The 23,695-nt window shown below is 42.4% G+C and overlaps 1 protein-coding gene across 2 annotated transcripts in view; it reads left to right on the forward strand.

Annotated features, from left to right (window-relative positions):
- EXT2 (exostosin glycosyltransferase 2) overlaps positions 1-23,695 on the forward strand; it is a 125,223-nt gene that overhangs the window by 18,858 nt on the left and 82,670 nt on the right. For both annotated transcript variants that reach the window (XM_045557866.1, XM_045557865.1), the window contains 3 exons: positions 5,108-5,303; positions 7,141-7,280; positions 10,116-10,209. In XM_045557866.1, the coding sequence (XP_045413822.1) occupies positions 5,108-5,303; positions 7,141-7,280; positions 10,116-10,209 (430 nt within the window). The remainder of the gene's footprint in view (positions 1-5,107; positions 5,304-7,140; positions 7,281-10,115; positions 10,210-23,695) is intronic.

Below are 23,695 nucleotides of genomic sequence, written 5' to 3' on the forward strand. Positions count from 1 at the left end.
GTTGTGACACTTGTGAGATGTTGTCAGCCAGGGAAGCCTGTTGGAGACTCAGTGTCCAGCACTTTTCTTGGGAGCTGATTGTATAGGCTGTCTTTGTCTGGCACATGCCAAATTTCCATACTCCCAGAAGGAAAGCACGTGTTTAGCATAAACCACATTGTGCAAACAGTTTGGGCACAGTGAGCTACTCTTACCAGTTCTGGGGATGATGGAAGCCCTCCCCAAATCCAGGTTTCCAGACGCCAGCCAAGGGCCAAACTTTCAAGCAAGGCTTTCAAAGGACAGCAGTCAGGCCTGCCATGTTAACTGTTTTCTGCACAGTGCAGTCCCCTGCAACCACGAATTCCTGGGTGCAAATGTCAGCAGTGCTGTGGCCGAGAAACCCGGGGTGAGGCAGAGAGTGAGCATGTGAGGAGCAGCCAGTCTGTTGGGAAAGCTCGCTGCCTCCAGGCCCCCGTCCTTCTCAACGCATCTTTGTTGAGACCATCAGACTAAACTCTATTATCTATTCTCGCTGGTATAATCTAGCTCTGTTATGTTGGTTTATGAGTCTTAATTCCCTTCAGATTTAATCCAGGGAAGAAAACACTGAAAAGAACAGATTTAGTGAAAGTGAAACAAATGAGAACAAACTACTCTGAACAGTAAAAATCATTTTCAAATAATTTAGTTTCAAAGGTTTAAACTGTTATATTGGTGGTATTTTCTTGGCAATTTAATCTTTCTTATTTTTATATATAATTTGAAATTGAGATCTTTAACTAGATCCTTTAAGGTTTCTGTTAGTTTATAAAGTTCTGTGATTCAATAACCCCATAAATAGCCAGTTTATCTTCTGGGTAGCGCAGAAAGGTAAAGGCTGCATTGGGCGTGATCCTACCTCTGCTGGCCAGTGGATGCATCTCTACTACTTGGCTTGGGCCCACACCCTCCATTTTCCTGCCAGCTTGCAATCTGGCCCTGCACTTGTGTGACTTTTAGAGAGAATCCCCAACCCCATCCTCCCCTCTAAAACAACAACAAAAAAAAGATAAAGACAAGTTTCAGAATCGTTACCCTTCTAGGAACTTGGGAGAAGGCAGGGTGGGCCACCTCATGGCAGCATTTTGGGTTTGTTGCTCTTTGTGGGAGTTGCTGTTTAAGGGAATTCCCACATCTCTTGAGGGCTACACAGAATAGCGAGAGCTTTTTTTTAATTTTTATTTTAAATCTCTCTCAGTATTTTTTCAATGGGAAGCTGAGGATTGTTGCTATTGATAGCTTCTTCTCACAGCTGTGTTGGCCTCAGCTGGAATTCTTGTCATTTTCCTTCTAAAAGGAACTAAATTGGGAGTTTACAACTGTTACTATTGAGGGAGGCTTCAAGTTCTCAGCGTGGTTTTGCTTAAACTTAGTTAGATGTCAGCGCTGCTGGGAGGAAACATGAAAGTCAGAGCTAGTAATTTTAGTCTTTAGAAGAAAAACAAATCGACCTTAAAATTTTGTTTGCTTAAAACTAAAATGGCCATGCTCCATCACCCGTGTGTCAGGTCAGGGAGAGCCAGCGTGCAGCAGGGGGAACAGTTTTAGACTCATTTACATCTGCACACTTACGATGAAATGGAGCAGCGGAAGTGTGGGGATCCAGTGATCCTGGTAACTAAATGCCTGAAATAGAACTTTATTTAACAGTGAAATCTAACCCAGAGTCTTTCTTTACTCAAGAGTTTCTTTGAGCACCACACATTAACATCTGTATTTATTTCTACATCTATAAGATAGATATCTATCTATTTATGTATATTGAAAACCATGCCTTCATATCCGTATCTCTAATTCCATCCAACACTGCAGGAGCATCCTGGTTTTCTCTCTTCCCATATTTGTAACTGCCTTCTCTGACCGTGAGAAATCTGGCTCCCGTTATCCTCAGTATCTTATTTGATCAACCCTCTTCTTATATGTAACCAGACGTCTATTGCCGCTACTGCCCCGCCCCCACTGTACAGATGCCCTTCTTGTCCCCATTCAGACTCTGCCCCCTACACTGTGCCGCTGTCTCACCCCACCCCCAGCACAGACGCCCTCCTCACAGTTCTTGGGTGTTAGCACTGGGGTAATGCTGTCATTGCCGTCATCCTCCCCACAACTTGGGCACCCTGCTCAGCCTGCCCAGGCTCTAACCCTCTGTTCTGGGCTGCCCAGATGCCCTCCTAACCTCGCCTGATCTCCAGCATCCCATGCTGGGTTGCCACAGCTACCCCATACACTTGCCCCCGATGCAGAAGCATTCTCCCTTGTAGGGCTCTGAAACCGTGCACCAGTCCATCTCCTTGCTCTTCCCCCAAGCAGAAGCTCCCACCCCACCAGGGCTTTGACATTCCGTGTGTTCCGTCTTCTCCCCCATCCCCACCAGGCAGAAATGCCCTCTTCCATCCGGGGCTCCAACACTCAACGCCCTCCTGCACGGACACCCTCTTCACCCTTCTTGGAGTCTCACATGTCTGTTATTCTGGACAATGGAGAGCTCTAGCTTTGTGCTATCAGCTCTACTTAAATATTCACAGAAAGGCTCCAGAAACATCCATGAGCTCCATCATACAAGCCAGGGTCTTATGCATTGGAAAGACCTTTTGAGACCGTTTATCTCTAACTCGATGTATGACCTTTCACTGTAACTTTTTAATGAAGTTTTCTGATGTGTGTTGAAAAACTCACCACCTCACAAGACAGTCCATTTCATTTTCAAATAGCCTTAATTGTTAAGGTGGTTTCCCTGCTTGTACTGTGGGTTTGACTATAAATCTTCCTCTTGTTTAAACAGACAAGTTTGATTCAGAAATAATTTGAATGGTGATAGTGTTCATGTTGAGGTGAGTTGAGAGTGCTCCCTGTGTGTGATCTTCCCATCACTAAGTCATAACTTCTGAAAATTAATACTTTTACAAAAGAAAAATTATTGAGGTCCAGGGCTGGGAATAGAATCTAAAAGCCTGTTTCAATGTCTAGAAGGAGTACTTTTGGCTGTAAATACTCAACATATTGTGTAATAGATTGTAATTTAGGAGGAAATTAACCAGGAAGGAGAAACCAAGTCTGCACAGCTGATCCAAACTGTTTCCCTGATGGACTGGGGCTGCTGTTCTGTATCTTTCTTATCTGCACTTACCCGTACCCTGGCTCTGGATCTCAGCCACCTCCTGGGGCAGCTCCATCAAATAGAACTTTCTGGTGAGGACGTGGGCTCCATTTGTGCTGTCTGGTAGCCACTAGCACATGTGGCTATTGAGCATTGGAAATGGGGCTAGAGTGATGGAGGAACTGAACTTTTCATTTTATTTCATATTTAGTTTAAATCCAAATGGCCTCATGTGGCTAATTGCTATTAGACAGTGAAGTTCTAGGGAATCTGCTGGTCCCTTTTATTCTGAACTGTGATGTGGCAAATACCCTTAATTCAGTTGAATAAAGAAATCTCCAGAAGAAATGGTCCTGAGGGTTTCAAAGCAATCTGGCTGTGGCACCTGTTGCTCTGTTCTCTGGAGTTTATTTTGCTATCTGGCTGGCTGGGTGGGTGTTCACCTTCTTCACTCATTGCTTTATGTGTTTTAGACCTGAAGCTTAATGCTCTGGAGATGACCTTCTCAGTTAGCGAATAATTATTCTTTGGCCATGGGTATATGGCTGTCAAATGGCGAGATCAGGAAGGTGCTCCCCAGCTAGAACCTCCAGATAAGTCTAAGTAACTAAGGAAGAATAACAATTACCCTTCTTTTCTCTTCAAAGCCAAGAAAGAGAGAGATGGGTTCACAAACTCGAGGTTTTTGGTCCTTTCTTATGCACAGCCCGATACTGGCTTGCCTGGTGGCACTGCCTGTGAGATAAATTGCCAGTGTTTTCCCTGGCCCGCACCAGTCTGAGCTAGATTTAAGTGACTACAGCTGCTGGGTCTGACGAGCATTTCATTTCTTCCTGGAACCTGCTTTATATGATTCTTCTCTTTGACAGTGATTTCTAGTGGTCTCAAGTTGGGTCTCCCTTATCCAAAATGCTTGGGTCTAGAAATGTTTCAGAGTTTGGATTTTTTTGGAGTTTGGAGTATTTGCATTATACTCTTGGTTGGGCATCCCAAATCCGGGAATCAGAAATCTGAAATGCTCCAATGAGCATTTCCTTTGAGCATAAGTTGGTGCTCAAAAGTTTTGGATTTTTGAGCTTTTTGGATTTTAAGTTTTTGGATCTGGGATGCTCAACCTATGTAGCCTTTATGCTCTGTACCCTCTCTGCTTGTGGGAGCCTTGCCTTCAAGGAGGGACTTGGTTACCATCTGATCTCCCCAAAATCTTCTTCTTGACTTCAGGCTTATTAACTGTGTTGTTCATATTTTGTCTCCTGTGGAGATCCGCATGGCACTAGACCCTTGGAAATCCTTTCTTCCTCCCATTTTCCTTTATGCATCCTTACTGTCCAGATGTTAAGATGTTTCATGCTTTGGTGAAGACAGTTTTTTCTCCTTCTCAGCTACCAATTCAGTCTTCCTCCTGTTGATGTGGGTTCGATGATGGGGACTCTTTCCCTGGAGCCTCTCCCTAGCACAGGGATGCCATTTGACAGCCAGAAGCAGACTTGCACAAAACTCTTTGGATTGGACAGCCAGTGCTTCCCGTCAAACTTCCTTCTCTCCCTATTTGAGGAATGCAGCCAGCTCTCAGCTCCTTTTCAGATCAGAGACTGAGATACAACTAAAGACAACATTTTGATGTTCTTTGCAAATTACCAGTCAACTCGTCAGTTTCTCTCTTTCTCTATATACACACGTATTTATAGCATACTTTTAAATTTGGCATATTGTGAGCATTTCCTCACAATATTAGGAACTCTTCCTAAATACAATTTTTTTATGATTGCACAATATTTCAACATGAGTCAATCATACGTTACTTTCTTATAGTATATAATATGTTAAATATTTACTAGTGCTACAGAGTATAATTTCAAAAAAATAATCAGCGGATGTCAAGACTGGTAAGGAAACACTTAACTGCCCTAAGTTTAATATGAAAGTTTATCTTACCTTGACTAACATAGCAGCTGCAATTTTCCAGTCACCTGTTTCTTTCCCTTGTAGTCCTCGGCGACACTTCCTCCTGTCATCTCAGATGGGTCTCCATCCTGAGTACAGAGAGGACCTAGAAGCCCTCCAGGCCAAGCATGGAGAGTCAGTGTTGGTGCTCGATAAGTGCACCAACCTCTCAGAGGGCGTCCTGTCTGTGCGTAAGCGCTGCTGCAAGCACCAGGTCTTCGATTACCCCCAGGTGCTGCAGGTAAGTGTCATTCATTATCTCTCAAGGCTCAGTAGAGGTCGTTTCTACAGGGTAAAATTGACCCCAACAAACTGGAGTTGTTTTCTACATGCAACTAGAATTACCAAAGGGGGAAGGAAATGTAGTACTGCTCTTTGCTGGATATATAGACCTTCAGAGGCTTGGATATGTGGTGTATTGTGTTCTGCAAAGCTGCTTGGTCTATGAGAGTTCATACTCCATTCAAATATGCATCATACTTCAAAAATGCACTTCGGGTAGATTTACAAAGAACCCACACAGACAAATGCATTAATATCTTGCTTTTACCCCTGTATTCATAAGCTAGTGCAGAGAAATTCCCTTCTTTTAGGTGACAACTTTCGTCTCCTGGCCATGCTGGCCCACAAGGCCACAGTCAGCTTTCCTTGGGAGTGGAGGGGTGTTTTGGTCGTTTATATCATTTTGATTTTGGGTGTTCTTTACCGCCCTTAGTGTGTCCTACCAGTCCTTCACTTCCATCTTGGGAATGGCTGTACTTCCATAACCATAGGTAAAGCAGTCCCTTTGGGGATATTTTATAAGCAGGATATTTGACATTTCAAGGGTATGGGGGCTAGGAAAGGAGAAATTGAGCTTTGTTCATTTAAATACACAGGTTAGTTCGAGGAGAAATATCAAGGAGCTGGTGTGATTTTTTTTTTTTTTTTTTTGGATCTCCAGAGAGCTAGTCCATACTGAGATTGTTAAAATACTTTCTCTCAAAAAGTTCTGCATCTCCTGTGGAATGTCTGACTGATAACAGTGGTGATATGAGCAGGAGTATTTATAGTAACTTTTGTCTAGACAGGAAAAATGGTTATCAGAATGTGCATCCACATCTGGATGCCAACTCTTGAGGCCGGGCAGAGCTTTCCACCTGCGCCTCCCAGCACCGTGGCGGAGTCTCTTCTCCCACTCTTGCTGCTTTTCTCACTTATCCCCAGAGGAGTTTGGAAAATTCAGTTTCTTTATAGTTTTTTCTGAACTTGCCTTTTCTCTAGCTTTACAGATTACATAGTGATTTTTTTTAAAACCTTTTTAAAAATTCTTCTGAAGAGGCAAAAACTGGGAGAACCTGAGTGCTAGAGAATTAGAGTCTCTCCTCATTTTGGTTTACCTATTGCAACTATTTTGTCCTGGACACCTTTCCTTGTTGTAGGTATTCTCCACATTGAGGGGGTTTGAGGGAGTTAGTGAACAAAGAAGAAATTTTTTGAGATTTTGCTTTTGTTAGATTTGTTTCTAAATAGAATATTTCAGTTTTAATATCTTTTCAAATGCATTGCATTCATGAAATGAATATATTCTCTATACAAAGCACACCGCTAGCTGCTATGGGGAGTAGAAGGATGAAAAGAGATTTGATGCCTTCCCTTTAGCGGGTCCCCTAGAGAGCCCGAAATTCCCAGACAAAATCATTCCATTCCAAGGTAGGCTGAGGTGAGAACTGTAAGCGATGTTCAGACACTGCACCATGGTGTGTTTACTTCATACACTAGGGCTAAGAGAAACCCATCCCACGTCACATTGCTGAATGTCCTGGGGGAGACTTTGGCATTGGTATTGAACATTTTCAGAATGCCAATAGTGGTGGCATTGACGTAACACTGAAGAGTGGAAATACAAAACATTGCAACCAGTTGAGCTTTTCAAATTCTACAGGTGTGAGGTGTTGTTATCTTTGGCATTTCTGTGTCAAGATGCCCCAGTATTGCTTGGCTTCAACCCTTGAGGGAAGTTGAAGGTCTGCCAGATCAAAGCAAGTGGATCAATAACACTGTTTTGTAATCCCCTCCCTCTCTTCATATTCCTGCAGGAGGCTACTTTCTGTGTGGTCCTTCGTGGGGCTCGGCTGGGCCAGGTGGTACTGAGTGATGTGTTACAGGCTGGCTGTGTCCCAGTTGTCATTGCAGACTCCTATGTTTTGCCTTTCTCTGAAGTTCTTGACTGGAAGAGGTGGGTATTTCCTTCTAGTAAACTCTAGACTAGTGGTTCTATGTGTATTAGAAATAAAAAGCCCCTCAGGTAATTGTAATGTATACCAAGATTTGAGAGCTACTACTTTAGACTATTTTGCTTTATTTTCCATCAGGAGAGTTGGTATATTGGCCTAGAGCAGTTCACAAACTGAGACCTGTGGGCCAAATTTGCAGGCTGGCTGTTTTTGTAAGTAAAGTGTTATTGAAACACAGCCATGCCCCTTCATTTGCATATTGGCTGGCTGTTGTCCTGCCACATTAGTGGAGTTGAGTAATTATAGTACAACAGAGATTGTATGGCCTACAAAGCCTAAAGTATCACTGTCTGCCCCTTAACAGAAATGGATTACATCCCTAGCCTAAAACAGTGGTTTCCAACTATGACTGCAGAGTAGATGCACCTGGTGAGCTTTTAATAATAAAAAAAAAAAAAAAGCCTGGCCTTATCCCTGGGAATTCTGAATGTGAAAGCTCCCAGGTAATTCTGATCTTTAGCCACAGTTGAGAACCACTGTTCTAGAATCTCTGTCAAATTTGCATAATATACTAGCTGGAAGTGGAGAGCCTGTTTGTGGATGAAAGCTTAGAAATATTCCCAGTGTACAGGTAGACCAAAATAGATCCTGCTTGGTGTTGCCTGTTAACACCGTAATTAATGGGATAGCACTCTATTCTCGTGTTTCATTTTTCCAAGACTTTGGAGGTTGAAGATTACTGAAAATTAATTCCATTTGTATATCTCTCGGTCTTGTCCTTGCCTCAAATGCTCAATTGCTTTCTCCTCTCCCAACTTTTTTGATATTTTAAGTCCAATCACATTTGTACAATTTAAATAGTACTAATTAATTCATTAGTCTCACGTTGACTGGAAAGCCTGTTGTGAATAACATAGAGCGTATTTCTGAGGAGGCTAGAATGTACTGAGGGAAAACAGACCAACGATTCTAATATCTGTGGTAAATGCCATAGTAGATGCATGCAGGGGGCTGTGGCATCCCAGAAGAGAGGAGGAAGCCAAACTCCACTTGAAAGAGGAGAGTATGTGGTGCTTCCTTATACCTTAGAGGAGTGATGAGCCACGTTTAGCATTTACCCACCTTTGAAAGCATTTGTGATGAGGCACTTCCAGCATTTACCCACTTATGAAGGCATTTATTGAGTACCTTTTATTTGCTAGGCACTGTGTCCGGTATAGGGAGACAAAGATGATCGAGGCCAAACCGTTCTTCTAGAAGGCTGATGGTTTAGTGGTGGAAGACAGACAAGTAAACCAGCAATTACCAGATCCTGTGATGAGATGCAGCCATGACTGTCTGGGATGGTAGGAGGAGAGGCAGAGGGAGACACATGCTGTTGTTGGCATGGGATTGGTGAGGGCTTCTCAGAGGTGGTGACTCCCAGCTGAGTCTGAAAGGACATTTCTATGAGAACCTAGATCTGTTTGATTAGTGGCAGCTGTGGATGAGTGGTGGAAGGGCTTTGGGTTTGAAGTCAGAAGGCCTAGGTTTAGGTAACCAGCTCTGTAACTGGCCAGCTTTGTGTTCTTGGCTCATCATTTAACCTTATTTTGGGCCTCAGCCTTCCCATCTATATAGCAGAAATCATTTACTTATGTAACAAATGTTTGTCAAGTGCTAACAGTGTGCTAGACAGTAATACACCAGGTGCCGAGGAATCACTAGTAGTAGAGCCAGGCACGCTTTCTGTCCTAATGGATTAGCCCAGTTGGCAGACATGGGGTTTAGATTTTAATAAGTTAACTTATACAAATGTAATTACAAATTCTCCTAAATGTGATGAGGGAAAAGTGATTGTCGAGTCCTCTTTTTCTCTTGCCCACCGTACCTCATCTGTTAGCAAATCCTGTGGGCTCTGCCCTCTCATCCCTTTCATCAGTTTCTCTCTCATCAGCGTCTCTGGCCTGCATTTGCGATGGTCTCCATCTGTTCTCCCTGCTCCTGTTCTTGCTTTCTTGTCATTTGTTCTAACACTGCGGACAGAATGATCCTGTTGGAACATAATCAGATCATAGCATGCCTTTGATCAAAACTTTCTTAAGGGTTTCCATCTCAGAGTAAAGGCACATGTCCTTGTGCGGCCTACAAGATGACCCTCATGGGGCTCTGTGACCCTGCCCTGTTTCTTCTTACCTCTTGTTAATTTACTCTGTTCCAGCCACAGTAGCCTCCTTGCTGTTCCTGGAACATGCCTGCCATGCTGCTGCTTCAGGGCTATTCACTTGTTAATCCTTTTGCCTGGAATGCTCTTTCCTCAGGCATTCCCCCGGCTGGCTCACTCCCTCACCTTCCTTGTCTGATTTGTTCACTGTAGTGTTACCAGGGCCGAGCACATGTTTTAATAATAGGGATTCCATAAGTATATGCTGAATAAATGATTAGATCTGAGTAGATAGCTAAAGGAGAAAAGTATTTGTTAATTTAGAAAGGCAGTGAAGAAGAGTATGCCATGTCAATGGAATTTCACATACAAAGGCCCTGTGGTTGGGCAGAGCATATTATGTTCAGGCGACTGAAAGAAACCAGTGTGGTTAGGGTACACCAGTGGAGCAGAGGCAGGATGAAAGATAAATGGAGTAGTGAGTGGGTGGTGAAAAGATGGTGCTGGTAAGACAGCTCCTTTGAGAAGGTTGACTATGAGAAAAGGGGGGAGAGAGAATGCTCAGTGCAAGGGATGTGGGGCTGAAGGAGGTTCAGGGTATTGTTTCTGCTTATGAGAATGAAACAAGACTGCATGTAGAAGGACTTTCTGTAAAGGGCTGTATGTATGTAAATTGTTTTGCTATTGTCTGCAGAGCTTCTGTGGTTGTACCAGAAGAAAAGATGTCAGATGTGTACAGTATTTTGCAGAGCATCCCCCAGAGACAGATCGAGGAAATGCAGAGACAGGTAAGAGGCCAAGTCCAAGCAGCCCTGTTGGGGAGGTGAGGTGGGTGCTGCAATGGTAGCCTTGACTGTGTGGATACAGGGACAGCAGCTGATTGTCTTCCTCCACCAGATCAACTAATCAGACTGAAACGATAGGAAAGCAGTATTTGAGTGAGTTGCATCTTATTTGGTTTGCCATATTAACCATCAGAGATTTTAGAACTCTGCTGAGATAAGCCTGCTGCGATTTTAGGGGCTTACTGTGATGGTGTCCTCAGGATGCAAAGCTGAAACTCTTTGGAGGGTTTGTAGTCACAGCAGGTGATAGTCTTAGTGACTAAGACAGCCATGGAGGCTGGACCATTTTAGGGCAATGCTTCTGTGTGACTGTCGACCACGAGAATGTTGCTGGACAAGCTGGCCGAGGTTCCCAGTTCAGATGGCCTTTGTAATTAAGGGGTCTTCTTTTCTCCCCTTGAGCATTTGCCATTTTCTTGCCTCCCTTTCCAAATCTCTGTTCCATATTCTGATGCACCCTTTCCCTGGGCTGCTCCCCAACTCTCTGAAGTACTCCCCTGGATGTCCCATTTAATCCTTGTTCCTGTTCTTTCCCCTGAAATTTAATTGGGCTTAAATGTCAAGCAAGGTGAAAAAATTATCTGTGTAGGAGAGGAGCAGGGGAGGAGGCTTGGTGGATTCTCAGCATTAAGTGGGTGATCAAGTGGGTGCATCCGTGTTTGTACCCTGGCACCCCCACCCGCAGGCAGAGACGGGGAAGGAGCCAGGAGCCGTAGGCTTCTGCCTACATGAAAGCAGGGCTGTCGCCTGGCTACATGGAATGGGGAAGGGGTCAGGGGTTCCGGCTGCTTGTTAAACACATTTTCAGTCTTCCTCCTGCTTTAACCCCACCTTCCCCCAACTTGCGGTTCTACGGGTGTGACTCGGGTTTTTCTCAGCTGATTTAAGATGCAGCTTTCTTGGGCCTCTAGCGTCAGTTACCACTTCTCCCTCTGCTTTTCAGCTTCCACATTGTGTTGCTGTTATCTTTTCTCCCATTCTTTTATCTGAGGGTGTTTATACCTTATTTTTAGAAAGTCCCCTTAATTGCCATTTTAGGGTTATAGGAGAGGGTAAAAATTAGTGGATGCGTTCAGTCTACTCTTTTTTATTATAATACTGAACTTCTTACCGTGCAGTGATTAAGTCTATAGGTTCTTACCTCAGATTACCTGGGTTGAATGTCAGCCCTGCAGGTTACAAAGTCTGTGCCTTCTCTGGGCCTCAGTAACCTCAGCTCTGCAGCATGTTGGCATTCTGATTGGAACACAAAGCACAGGTTGAATGTAGCCTCCCTACAGTTTCTTCATGGCATCTTCACGATGATTGTAAGTTTCTGGATTTCCCAATTATTACTTCACTGCTGATCTCATCTTTTTAGTGAATCAGAAAATCAGTCTAGAGATCTCTAGATTTTCAATCTAAACCTATGTTTTTTTAAATCTTGTGTAGAAGAAAATGCTCCATGAAGAGTCATAGTGTTTGTGCTCTTTGTGTTGCTTTTTTACGGCATCTTGATATATTAATATAACTAAATGTAGAATCATATGCTAAATCAGATACTATTTTATACTAGATTCTAGTCAGAAAGGTTAAGAAAAAACTGGGGTGGTAAAAATGAGCAAATTCTCCTTCTCCACCCCTTCACCCTGAAGTTGGGCAAGGGAAAATTTGGTTTTCAGAGTAGGGCACCTACTGCCGGCTCACAGAATGCTGTTGTCCCACGGGAGCATCGTGTGGGAACCACAGCTCTGAGACAAGCGTGGCAGGTCATTTTCAGTGGTAGACTCAGAATCATAGAACAGCAGAGATGTAATGAATGTGGGTCATTTTAAAACAGCATACTTTTAGGTTGTTTGGGTGCAGAGAAACACATTTGGAGTCAGAAGACTTGGGTTTGAGCCCTGGCTCTGTCCTTATGAATTGTATGGCCATGAAAAGTCACCAAAGCTCCCCCAGCTTTCATTTTCTCATTTATGAAATGAAGGGGTTGGCTAAATCATCTCTCATGTTCCATGCAGCTGTTAAAAAACTCTATGAATCTTATTCCCAGCAAGAATATTATTCTTCTTGACAACATTAACTGGCTGTCTCTTCTTCCCTTGAACGGCTCTAGACACAAGGGCCACTTACCTCCTCTGGTGGTGAATGCTCTCCACTACGCCAGCTTGCAAGAGAGAGGCAGTCTTGGCACCTCCCTGCCCCCCTTTCTAACTCCCTCTTCTGCTGTCTGATGCCCTCTTTCCCTGGGCTGCTCTCTGTCTAAGGCTCTCTGCAGTGCCTCATTGTCCTGTTCCCCTTTCTCTGAGTATTCTGTGTTCCCAAAATGACTTCTTCTCTCAATCCCACATTTCTAGACTGGACTGATCTCAACTAGATGCGAGATTATCTGGTTGAAGTAATTCCCAGTTAGATATAAAGGATGACCACGTTCAACTAATAGGCACCAGTAGCACCTCCTCCCCCAATTGTGATGACCATGAATGTCTCTAGACATTGCCAAATATCTCCCTTGGGGGAGAGGTGGGGAGGGAAAAATTGTTTTGATTGAGAACCACTGTTCTTTTGATGTCTCATCTCTCTAAGATTAAAGAGTTCTTTTGTTTTATAACAAAATATGCTTTTCATTTTGCCTTCTGTTTACCTTCCATTGATTTAACCTGACCTTGGTAGGAGTAACTAAAAAAAATAGCATACACCTGATTCTGAAAAGTTCTTACACCGTAATGAATTCTCTTTAGGGAGGTCAGATGTGGGTCCTTTTGTAAGACAAGCATAAACTTTTAGGGGAAAGCCTGCTGCATCAGTAGTTGATACCTTAGAGCCTGTAGATAATATGTCAGAATGAAGAGAGGGTCTGATTTGTGTGCTGAGAAACTCTGAACTAGCTTAAGGGAGTTGCTTGGACAGTTGTAGCCAGCAGAGGTCTCCATACACTTTTAAGTGACTCATTTTCCTTCTGAGTATTTAAATCTTTCCAAGAAATCCTAAATGCTCTGAGCCACTCTTATGCTTCACACTGACATTGTCCTCATAGCTGCTCTCTAGAGACCAGTTCTTTCAGATGAAGAAGAAATCGTGCTTAGCACAGGATTGTGTTTTCCCTAGATGAGATAGAGGTAATGTTTCTGAATTGACCTCAGAAATATGGGGTAGGGTTTTGGTGAGGAAGGTATTGCAGCTTAGAGTTTAGGATCAGAAAGGCTAGAATCTGATGTCTGTGGTGGAGACAGTCCATGTCGTGACTTGGGAATGTGAATGTACTAAGGGAGAAAGACCTTCTGCCGAACAAGGAAAGGAAATAAAATTCTTCTCTTGACCTTAGTTGTGACAGTGGAGCAGCTGTAAAGTTCAATACAAAGCTAGAGCCTAAAGTAAGTAAGAGCTGTAGTTAAGCTAAGATTTTTGAAGAACAGTACAACCTGTGTCTCTGGTATCTACTCCGGAAGACTACCAGTGAGCAGTGCTGGCTCATGTGGCATTGGGCAGGTTAGTGGGGGCCTATAGGGTTTTTTGTGGGCAAGTTAAAAAACAGTGTAAAGCTAACTTATCAGTTGGCCTTTTATTGTCCTGTGAGCTAATTAACTAGTTAATTAATTTATTGAAGCCCTAATTGGTGCTTTTCAGGGAGAGATTATGAGAGATAATGAGACATCTGTGATCCTCACCCACAAAGGGCTAATAGTTGTCTTGGGGATATATAGGTAGAAGCATAATGAAAGTTGAGAAGATGATGCCAGTTTTCCAAAGGACATAAGGGGTCTGAAGCAGAAGGGAGAAAGTTTGGGGTAAATTTGTCAGGCTGGATTTATTGAAGAGGTAGCATTTGATGTAGGCCTTAAAGATGGGAACTCCATCAACCATCTTTCTTACATTGGAAGGCAGGCAGATATACGCAACTAAATACTTTTTTGTAGTCAAATGGAACAGTCATATCCCCAGTCTCCCTTGAATCACAAAGAAAAAGTACACAATCTAGGGTCTCGGACGACTGGATAGAAACTAGACTGTATCATTAGAAATGTTTGTGTGGATAGGGAGGAAGGTGTAAATGGATCCCCAGTTTATCTGTTGAGTAGAATTTCCAAACATTCTTTTATTGGTCAGTGGCTCCATCAGCAGTGACCTCTAACCTCAGCCACACTAGGAGGTGGAAGTCAGGAGCCTGCCTTGCCTTTGAACTCTTCTTTGTACTCAATTGACTAGGAGCCTTTGAGGTGGCAGAAACATTCAGCATCTTCTTTTCTCTCTAGCCTTAACCACGGGTACATGAAAATATCTTTTCAGTCTATTACACTGATCAATATGCCTTCGTATTTTCCTATTAAGCATACTAAATACTTGTGCTGCTGAGAAATACTTGAAGATATAGTGGGCTGATTAGAAAAAGCCAAAACATGTCTAAGAAAATAAAACCCCAGGCATGTGGTGTCCTTACCTACTAGGATCAAGAAGATAGCAGAAGAGGCCACAAAACAGCAAAATGTATGTGCATACGCTGAGGTTCGTGGGCTTTATAGTAGAGCCCCTACAAGGGGGCTCTTGTCTTATTTGTACACAACTTAAAACACATTGAATTATTGGGTTTTCATAGCCACAGTAGCTTAGAAGTCACAAATTTGAAGGGGAGAAAGACAAGTGAAGGTCTCTAAGATAGGTCATCTGCCAATCTGATATGAATAGAGAAGAAGGAAAAGTTATTTTTTAAAAAAATCTCTCAGTATATCAACTATAAGGACAGCTTTGCAAGGCTTTACTGTATCCTGGGTGTATCACTGTGAGATGACAGAATTCCTCAATTCAAAGAAGTACATGTTTGTTTGTTTTTCATATTTTGCATTTCTGGTGTCCAAATGAGTTGAACACTGAATGTAGTTTCTGTTCTTCCCACCAAATTGTTATTGATGGGGCATCTTAAAATTGTGGAAATACTGAAATTGCTATTCCTGGTGATGCTCCTGAATCTTTAAGCTAAGATTTAATTTTGCTTACCATATATATTTTTAAAGTATTGGATCTTGTGTAATATGGTTCATAAAGTTTTCTGTTTAAAATGTTTACATTTTTATTTTAAAAAAATGTTTTGTGATTTGCTTAAAGGAAACCCTCAGATGTCTAGAACGCTCAGCAGCTCACACTGATGTATTATCTGAGGGTTCCCGTCCGCTGGCTTGACTGTTACGTCCGTGACAGTTATATAGCAGTCTGTGTCCATTTCTCCCTCATTCCCCCACCCCCAACATACACCAGTTTACAAAGCAGACTCTTTCAACAGAGTAGTGAGATAGGCCATTAGAAGAGTGATCTGAATTTTTTTTATGTGAAGACACGAAGGATAAAGAGATGTGAAGTAATCCTCCCAAGACCACACAGCATGGGAGGGACAGGCAGGGAGCTCACTCTGTTCCGCTGCCTACAACTTTGTTCAAACCACAGAGCTGTGTGGCCTGGATTAAGGGTAAAAATCAGGACGAACTTCCCAACAGTTCAAGCTAACTGCTTATTGAATAGTCTTCTTAAAAGTGGTTGCCTGAGACATTTAGGACTGGACACATTTCTGGAAATATTAGGAATGTGGAAGAGGTTTCACTTTTAATTTTCAGGATTGGTATCGTAAGGTCTGTCATTCTTATCCACGTGCCACCCCCACCTGCCCCCCAAACCTGCAACTGTGAAATTGAGAATTTTTTATATGCATAAACCGGACTCTCAGGGTTTTTAAAAAAAAATACCAATATTCCCTGCCTCCCCTCTCCCCTACTCTCCAGTTGTGATGTGCCACTCCGGGTTGTGTTTCCGTCTCTGCTCTCCTACTTGCCCTTAAAAAGCTACTGGGTCACTTTCCCTTAAACAGAATACACTGGCCTGATCCCTGGAGTTCTTCCTGTGAAACAAACGAGCGTGTTTCTGATACAAAGTGAGGCTCTTTGGCCAATGGCAGAGCCTTGGTGAAGGGTATAATCATTTTGTGGAATATTTTAAATTTCATAATTTTGGGGGATAGCCCTGTATACTCTGTGTTTGATTTTTCCTGTGTGTATAAATCCATGTTGTGAAGGAGAGTGATCAATGTGTGTTGTTTAAAGCAGGATAAAATAAGAACTCATTTAATTGGAACCCTTAAGGAAGAGCACTTTTATGTGTTTAACTTTTTTTTTCAGCTTTGGTATTAAGAACCTTGTTGGAAAAAGACTTACCAAGTATCTGATGGGAAGCCAAGAAAAGCATTTTAATAGAACTGTCTCAAATTTATAGTGCACTAGGGCCTGTAAGTAAATTTTCCTGTCTTTAAGGTTTGGACTGATTTGCAGTTGTTTTGTATAGCTTCTGAGATTTAAATCCACACAGTCCAGATGGAGAGGCCATAAAGCTACTCTCCCTGGCAGACTTGGTCTGTCTTGTCCATGGGCAAATATGACTAAGTAGTTATTTAGTCTGATAGGGCACTTATCTTTTTGTGGTACCAGTTTTCATTAGTTTGTTGACTTTTTCTAGAGCAGCCCACCTAAAGCTTCCTCCAAATTTACGAAAATTAGGATCCTTAACTTCATAATGCAAACCAATTAAATAAATATGTGTTAAGCACCTGCTTTGTTCCTAGTATTATATAGGCATGTTGAGGGAGAGTTTTTAAAAGGGGGACACAGATCCTGTCTTTAAGAAAGGCCCTGAGGTTGCTGGGAAGAGTACTTCAGTAACATATAAATTACAAGGCCAGGAGTGCTGTGTACTCAGCTGTGCTAAGGGGAGTCGGGAATGACCCCAAGATCAGAGTGGATGAGGAGGTGAAAGGAATTTTCACAGCTGGGTGATCTCGGCTAGGGAGAGAGGGTGAGCTGTCAGGGCACTGACTTCCACCGGAAGGTTTGCACCTGTGGAAAAAGACCAGTAGGTAAGACGGGGCAGATGGAGCAGGCCCAGGGAGGACTTTGAAGACCAGCAGCAGAGAACTTGGTAGAGAACTGGATGGAAGCAGGGTAAGTCACAGGTGGAGCAGAATGAAAAGATGTGTGAGGCAAGGGGGAAAGCCTTGAAGAGATTTGGGGAAAAATATTAAACAGCTGGAAGGAAACTTAGAAATTATTCAACCCATTCCTGATATTTTACAAATGACAAGTGAGCCCTAGAGTTGGAGTGATCTTGAGAATGAATTGTTAGGGACAGAGTGGAGCTGGAATCTTGGTCTCCTGACTACCAGTCTGGTGATTTTTTTTTTCACAGTGTACTGCAGTATTTTCCAGACTGAGGGTAATGATTCATTAGTAGATCATGAAGTCAATTCATTGGGTCACAACTGGCATTTTATTTTCTTTAAAAAATGAAATATAATAGGAAATTATCAGAGCATAATACATAGTAAGGGTAAATATTTCCTGAAACCTTTGTTTCAGTAGTGAGTTGTCACATAAAATGTATTTATGTGTTTTTTACTGTGGGTCCCAGTCCAAAAAGTTTGGAAAATGTTAGTAGTGGAAAACCCATGCACCCTTGAGTTGGAGACACCCGAATTCGAATTCTGAGATCTGCCATCTGTCTACCAGCTTTGTGACTATGGGCAAGTTACTTAACGTCCCAAGCTTCCGTTTCTTATCTAAGACTTGGGGCTAATAATACTGTAGAGTAGTGGTATGGATTAAATGAGATCATTTACTCAGCATGTAGGTTCTGGTCCCCTTGCTCCAGGCTGGCAATCATTTAGGAGAGTGCCGGTTGGGTCTGCATTTGAATATTGGAAGGAGCCTCCTGATAGGGAGAACAGTCTTAAGGAACCACAGGAAGTTACCACCATGATGTATTATGCATTTGCTTCTGGGCTTCGAAACTTGAAGCAGAATTTATTCCTGTGGGTTTGGGTATACTTTTTACATCTTGGCATGGAACGAGGTTCACCTCTGTGTTTTTTTGTTCGGATCAGAATGGCTTATATGGAGATAAAAACCAGTGATTCTCCAGCTTTTTTTTTTTTTTTAATTCAATGGCACATCTACACAAAGTATTATTATTCTTTTTCCCCTTTCCAGTGGAGAAAAATTTTATACTGAACCTTTTTCCCCCCGCATTTAATCTGTTCTCTGCTAAATCATGATTTTATTCATTTTTTTGAACTAAAAACTTTAAAAAAATAAGTAAACTTAAAGAGGGAAGTTAGAATCAGAATAGACGTTTCGGTGGTGAACAGCTGAAGAACTAGAGTCTACTGGACATAACTAAAAATAAAGGAAATTTTTATGTGAATTTAAGAGGACTGGTCACATACCTTTTAGAAATAGCTGTTGTTCACATCCTACTTACAGGAGAGTGATTTCTAATATATAATTTTCATGGTGCTCTCTGCTTCTTCCCTTTTCCTCTTTCTGCTACCTCTGCCTCCCTTCCCCCATTCCTTTCTAGCCAGCTCCATCCCATATTTGAAATCCCCCTGGAGCTCAGAGACAAGCTTCATCCCCCACATGATTTGGGCCAGGGGCTAAAACACTCCCATAAATCTGCAGCTCATTTTAATGCCACGTTAAAACAGTGTGAGCGGCTGGTTTCCGTGGCCCCTGCCCTCTTTCTTTATGGGCTTCTTTGGCTCTTCTTTATAAAGAGGCCCTGTGGAGTCATTTTAAAGTTCTTATCAGTTTGCTGACAGCTATATGGGCCTTTCTGCTGAGTCCAGGAGCTCAGGCAGGCGTGTGAAACTTCTGATATTAAAATCGAAGAAAAATGCCAGGCAGAAGGGACCGGGTCGTGGAGCAGTGATGTGGAGGTGAAAGACTAGCAAGGTAATTAACCTCTGTAGGTCTGGAACCTCACCATTGGCCATTGGTAGGGGCAGGGCAGGGAAGATTAGGCAAGAGAGGGTTTCTAGAATTTTTTTTTTTTTGTTCCCATGATTAGAAATCCCATGCCACATCAGTTTGTGCTTTCATTCTTCAGCAAGTGAGTTGGCAACCCTGAAGGGTTAAGGTGGCCAGGTTTGCAATGTATCTTTTTCCTAAAGGCAGGCTGTCTGGCTAGATCCGGGCTCACACGTCTTTGCCAGCTCTAGACTGCTGTCTTTGGGTCCACAGAATCACTGTTATCAAATTTAAAGGGACTTTCATCAGTCTGCTTTGCTGCCCTTTTTAGACCAGATTGTTAACCCTCAATAATCCTCCCAAAGTGCTTCATGGGAACACCAGGCCCTCCATAAATGTCAGCCTGCAATCTTTGCCCCTTTTTACCCTCTGAGTTACAGAGAAATGGACTGAAAGCTGTTTCTCCCTCTCCCCTACCACTTTTCCTTTCTTTGCTGGAAAACTCCTGCAGCAGACATCTGAGGGGAAGGAAAAACCATTACCTGGATCAAGGCCAGTGGCTTGATGGGCGCTTCAAAATCTTTGGCATCTCCTGCCCAGAATGTTTTTCCAGGCATTTCATTATAAAAAGAGCATCCTTACTGTGCTTCTCCTTTCTGCTTTCCAGCCTTGGCTTCCAAAGGGGTAGGGGTAGGCAAAATATGTCCTCAGAATGTGCCTTATATCTTCCTGCTCTTCTAACTAAAGCTCGTAGGAAGAGGTGAGTAGTGATAAACCCAATCCAATGGATACATATATATTTTTTACTATTCTACATCTCTTTTTGGCACAAACATTATTTTTCCTTTTTCAAGTAGTTTTGGACATAAGCAATTTTGCAAGTGTGTTCAATTTACAATAGTCATTTAACTTGAGGTTGGGGCAAAAGCAAGGAATTTTTGTAGTGAGTTAGTCAAACATATATACTTGTTGATCCAGGATTGTCATTGAGCAAACAATAAAAATTACTGATTCAGTTTAAATATTACTTGTGTAGCTCCTGAGGAGAAAGTAGTCGTCCCTTGGTATCTGAGAGGGATTAGTTCCAGGACCTCCCAGGAATACCAAAATCCATGGGTGCTTAAGTACCTTATGTAAAATGGCGTGGTATTTGCACATAACCTACACATATCCTCCTGTATACTTCAGATCTGTGGCCCCCAACCTTTTTGGCACCATGGACTGGTTTCATGGAAGAAAATTTTTCTGGGGAGGTGGGGAATTGTGGGGGAGGGGAGAGAGGCGGAACTCAGGTCTTGATGGGAGCCACTGCGGCCTGCTTGGTAATAGGCCAGAGACTAATACCAGTCCGTGGCTGGACCAGGGGGTTGGGGACTGCAGCTTTAAATCATCTCTAGATTGCCCATAACACCTAATACAATGCAAATGCTGTATAAATAGTTGTTATATTGTTTAGAGAGTGACAAGAAAAAAAAGTCTATACATGTTCAGTACAGATGCAGTTTTTTTTCCTGAATATTTTCAATCCTCAATTGGTTGAATCCAACTATAATTAGGTAAAAAAACTAAACAAGCAACAAAACAAAACAAAATGCCCCAAACTCCAAAATGGTAAAATTATTTTTCCTACTCTTCTGATGACTAAATTGATATCCTCTAATTAATTAGTTAAGAAGTTTAATTTAGGACGATGAACTGGATATTAGTGTTTATTGTATAATTTTGACAAACTAAGTATATTGGAAGTTGTCAGTGGATATATGGTGTTGAACATTCTTCACACAGTCTTTTCAAGGGGGTCAGAGTGGGGGACATGGTCAGTTTCCTCGAGTATTGGTTGGAGAACTGTCTCTGAAGTTAATCATCAGTTAATCCCTTGTTATAAGTCCTCAATATGGGGCATTGCTTCAGGAAATGGCCTTCCTAATAAAAGTGTTAAATATTCATTTATAGCCTGTACAAGAATTGTCTGACTCTTTGGAGCTGATTTCCCACAGCAAGGGACTATTTGCCAAGCATTTCTGAGAAACAATTGCTCATTACAGGAAATGCAGCACAAGTTTTGAGAGTTTATTATATGCCCACTAAGAAAAATATCTAGGTTTACAAAACAATAACTTGTAAATTCTCAAGTGTTGATATGTTTGGTAGAGAACACACTGTTTACAAGTCTTGAATAAGAGTTGAACTGATTCATAAAATAAGCCATTTTGTTTATTTATACAACTTAGTATGGTGATGCCATAATGTGCTACAAACATTGGCAAAAATATATAGGATTTCTGTTTATATTTATAAATAGTAAGATAACTTATTATTTATATATTCTGTCTCAGCATTGCAGAGGCTGAGAGAATTTGGAGTTGCCTGATTATTTTTGGTGTGGCATAATTTGTAGTTGAACAATAGCACAATTAATCTTATAATTGTGTACTACTGTTCTTGGGAATGTAAGACAACAGTCACATATATTTATTTCATTTTCTTAAAGTTCGTTAATACTGAATCAGACTGGGAATAGTACAAAAGTAGCTCCATGTAAACCTTTTCTGGCAATATAGTTACCTCTCTCCTGGTAATTTAAAGGCTAAATTGTTATACTTAAATGTGTACATACCGCCCATTTTGATAAGGACTTTAATAGTACGAAAACAGTTCACTTGTTCTTTCTGATGCCAGTATATTTTTATTAAAAGGAACAAGTGGTTTCTTTTTAAGTGTTTGAAGTCCATGTATGTATTGAAATGTTTTTAAGTTTCAGATTAATTTGATCAGGACTTGATGATCTTGTATAGGTATTATTTATATTTTAGAAAGATCTTTCAGTTTTCCTTTTGGTTTTTAAGCTGCAGATCGAGGCTTGAGTGCAGCAGTGGGACCTTTTGGCATTTCATGGGAATTAGAAGACCTGGAAGCTGGTGACACGGGGAGGGGTCTGAGTAGCACACCGAAGGGCCACCATGGTGCACAGGGAGCAGCAGACCCGACCCGCTCCCCTTAGCTTAGAATAGCTAAAGATCGTTATTCCCTGAGTCTCTTTGCCTGGAAGCAATAGGTAACTTTACGGATGACATATCAGGAAGTATAATCTTTGGAATTCTTTTTAGGTTGGAAACTATAGAAGAGAAGGGTTTCAACTGTCTAATCGGCTATCGCAGTGATTTTTAACTATGAGATGAAGGAAGGATCAGAATTCCCTGGGGGGATTTTCAAACTTCACATACCACTCCCACTTCCCCTCTGATAGGCTTTCTGGGCTGGGATGTGGGGACATGGATCTCTCTTGACAGTCCCTGCCATAGTGAGCCACAGTTACTCTTACTCATAGGTGCATGTCATCCTTCAGGTAAGAAAGGGCAGGGGAAAAAAGTGAGAACCACTGACATAGCAAGTGTAGCTGTTTCAAACTTCTCCCTCCTTCCCGAGTCCTGATTTGGGGAGCACCCACTGGGGTTTCCCCTCAGGTTCGCAAGCAGAGCTTGTCTCAGTAATCCGAATCAGAAGGTGGGGCTTTCCGACAGCAAGCTGTTTATAGAGGACTCATGGCCTCTGGTCAGGTGGAACAGTGATACATGGCATTGCACCCACACGATTCTCAATTTCTTTTTTTTTCCGGGAATGTGTAGTAACAGTGGAACGAGCTGCCATGCCATCTGACTGCCGAGTTGGTATTCACAGCCAAAAAATAAAAAAAAAAAACAGGAGCCAAAGAGTAGCTCCTTGGTATTCTCTGGAATTGTTACTACATGGAAAAGAGAACAGAGAAGAGAATATCACCTGAACGTGGCTGTCACGATAGCCTTTTGGGATGAAGTAAGCTTTCGAGTTCTGCCCTCTTAGTCCCTTTACATGTTGTGTTTGTGTGTGTGTTTTAATTAAAAAGGGCAGGCCTTTCAAGTGTGCCTGGTTGGAGTGAGGCTTGTTTTGTATTTTCCTCATCTAATCAAATAAACTTATGCTTTCTTTCTCCTGGTTTTTAGCATAGCAAACATGGGAAATCTCACCCCAGGCAGATTCCTTTATAGCTAGTTGACCCAAGTTGTGCTCTTATTTATTTATTTTTCATGACACATCTTGATTAAGGGTTTCCAGTCCACCTTTCAGCTCTTCCATGGAACCAGCCAGGAGAGAGAGCTGGTCAGCTGCTAATCACTCAAGAAGCCCCCGATCCAGCCTAGGGAACAGTGGGATTCAGAGGGTGGGTGACTCAGAAACCTGGGCATAGCAGAAGTGAACTTTTGCTGAGAAGGCTTGGCCAAACACAGTTTTATTGGTCAGTGGCTCCTGCTTTAGTAACCTTTCACCCCTGTGGCTCTTGGAGGTGCAGGCCCCTGGCCGGCCTTGCCTTTGAACTCCTCATGGCTCCTGCCACCTCAAAGGCTCCCAGTCAGAGGCTTGTGTTTTGCTGGGGACCTCACCTCACAGCAGGATTTCAGCAGTTGGGAAAACCGATCTACCCTTAGAACATTGACATATTTGAAGGTGATACCCCTGAGACCTGAAACCTGTGGCTTTCTATTTCAAGAGCTGTCTGTCACATGTCAAGAAACATGACTTGGGCTTCCCCGTTTTCCTTCTCGACTCCTTCTTGTTTTCCCAGAGGACAGGAGGTCATAGCAGGTCGTAGCATGGGAGCGTTTCCTAAGAGTATTCACTGAGTCCTCTCTTAC

Source organism: Lemur catta, chromosome 7 (assembly GCF_020740605.2).
Source record: "Lemur catta isolate mLemCat1 chromosome 7, mLemCat1.pri, whole genome shotgun sequence".
Taxonomy (NCBI): Eukaryota; Metazoa; Chordata; class Mammalia; order Primates; family Lemuridae; genus Lemur; species Lemur catta.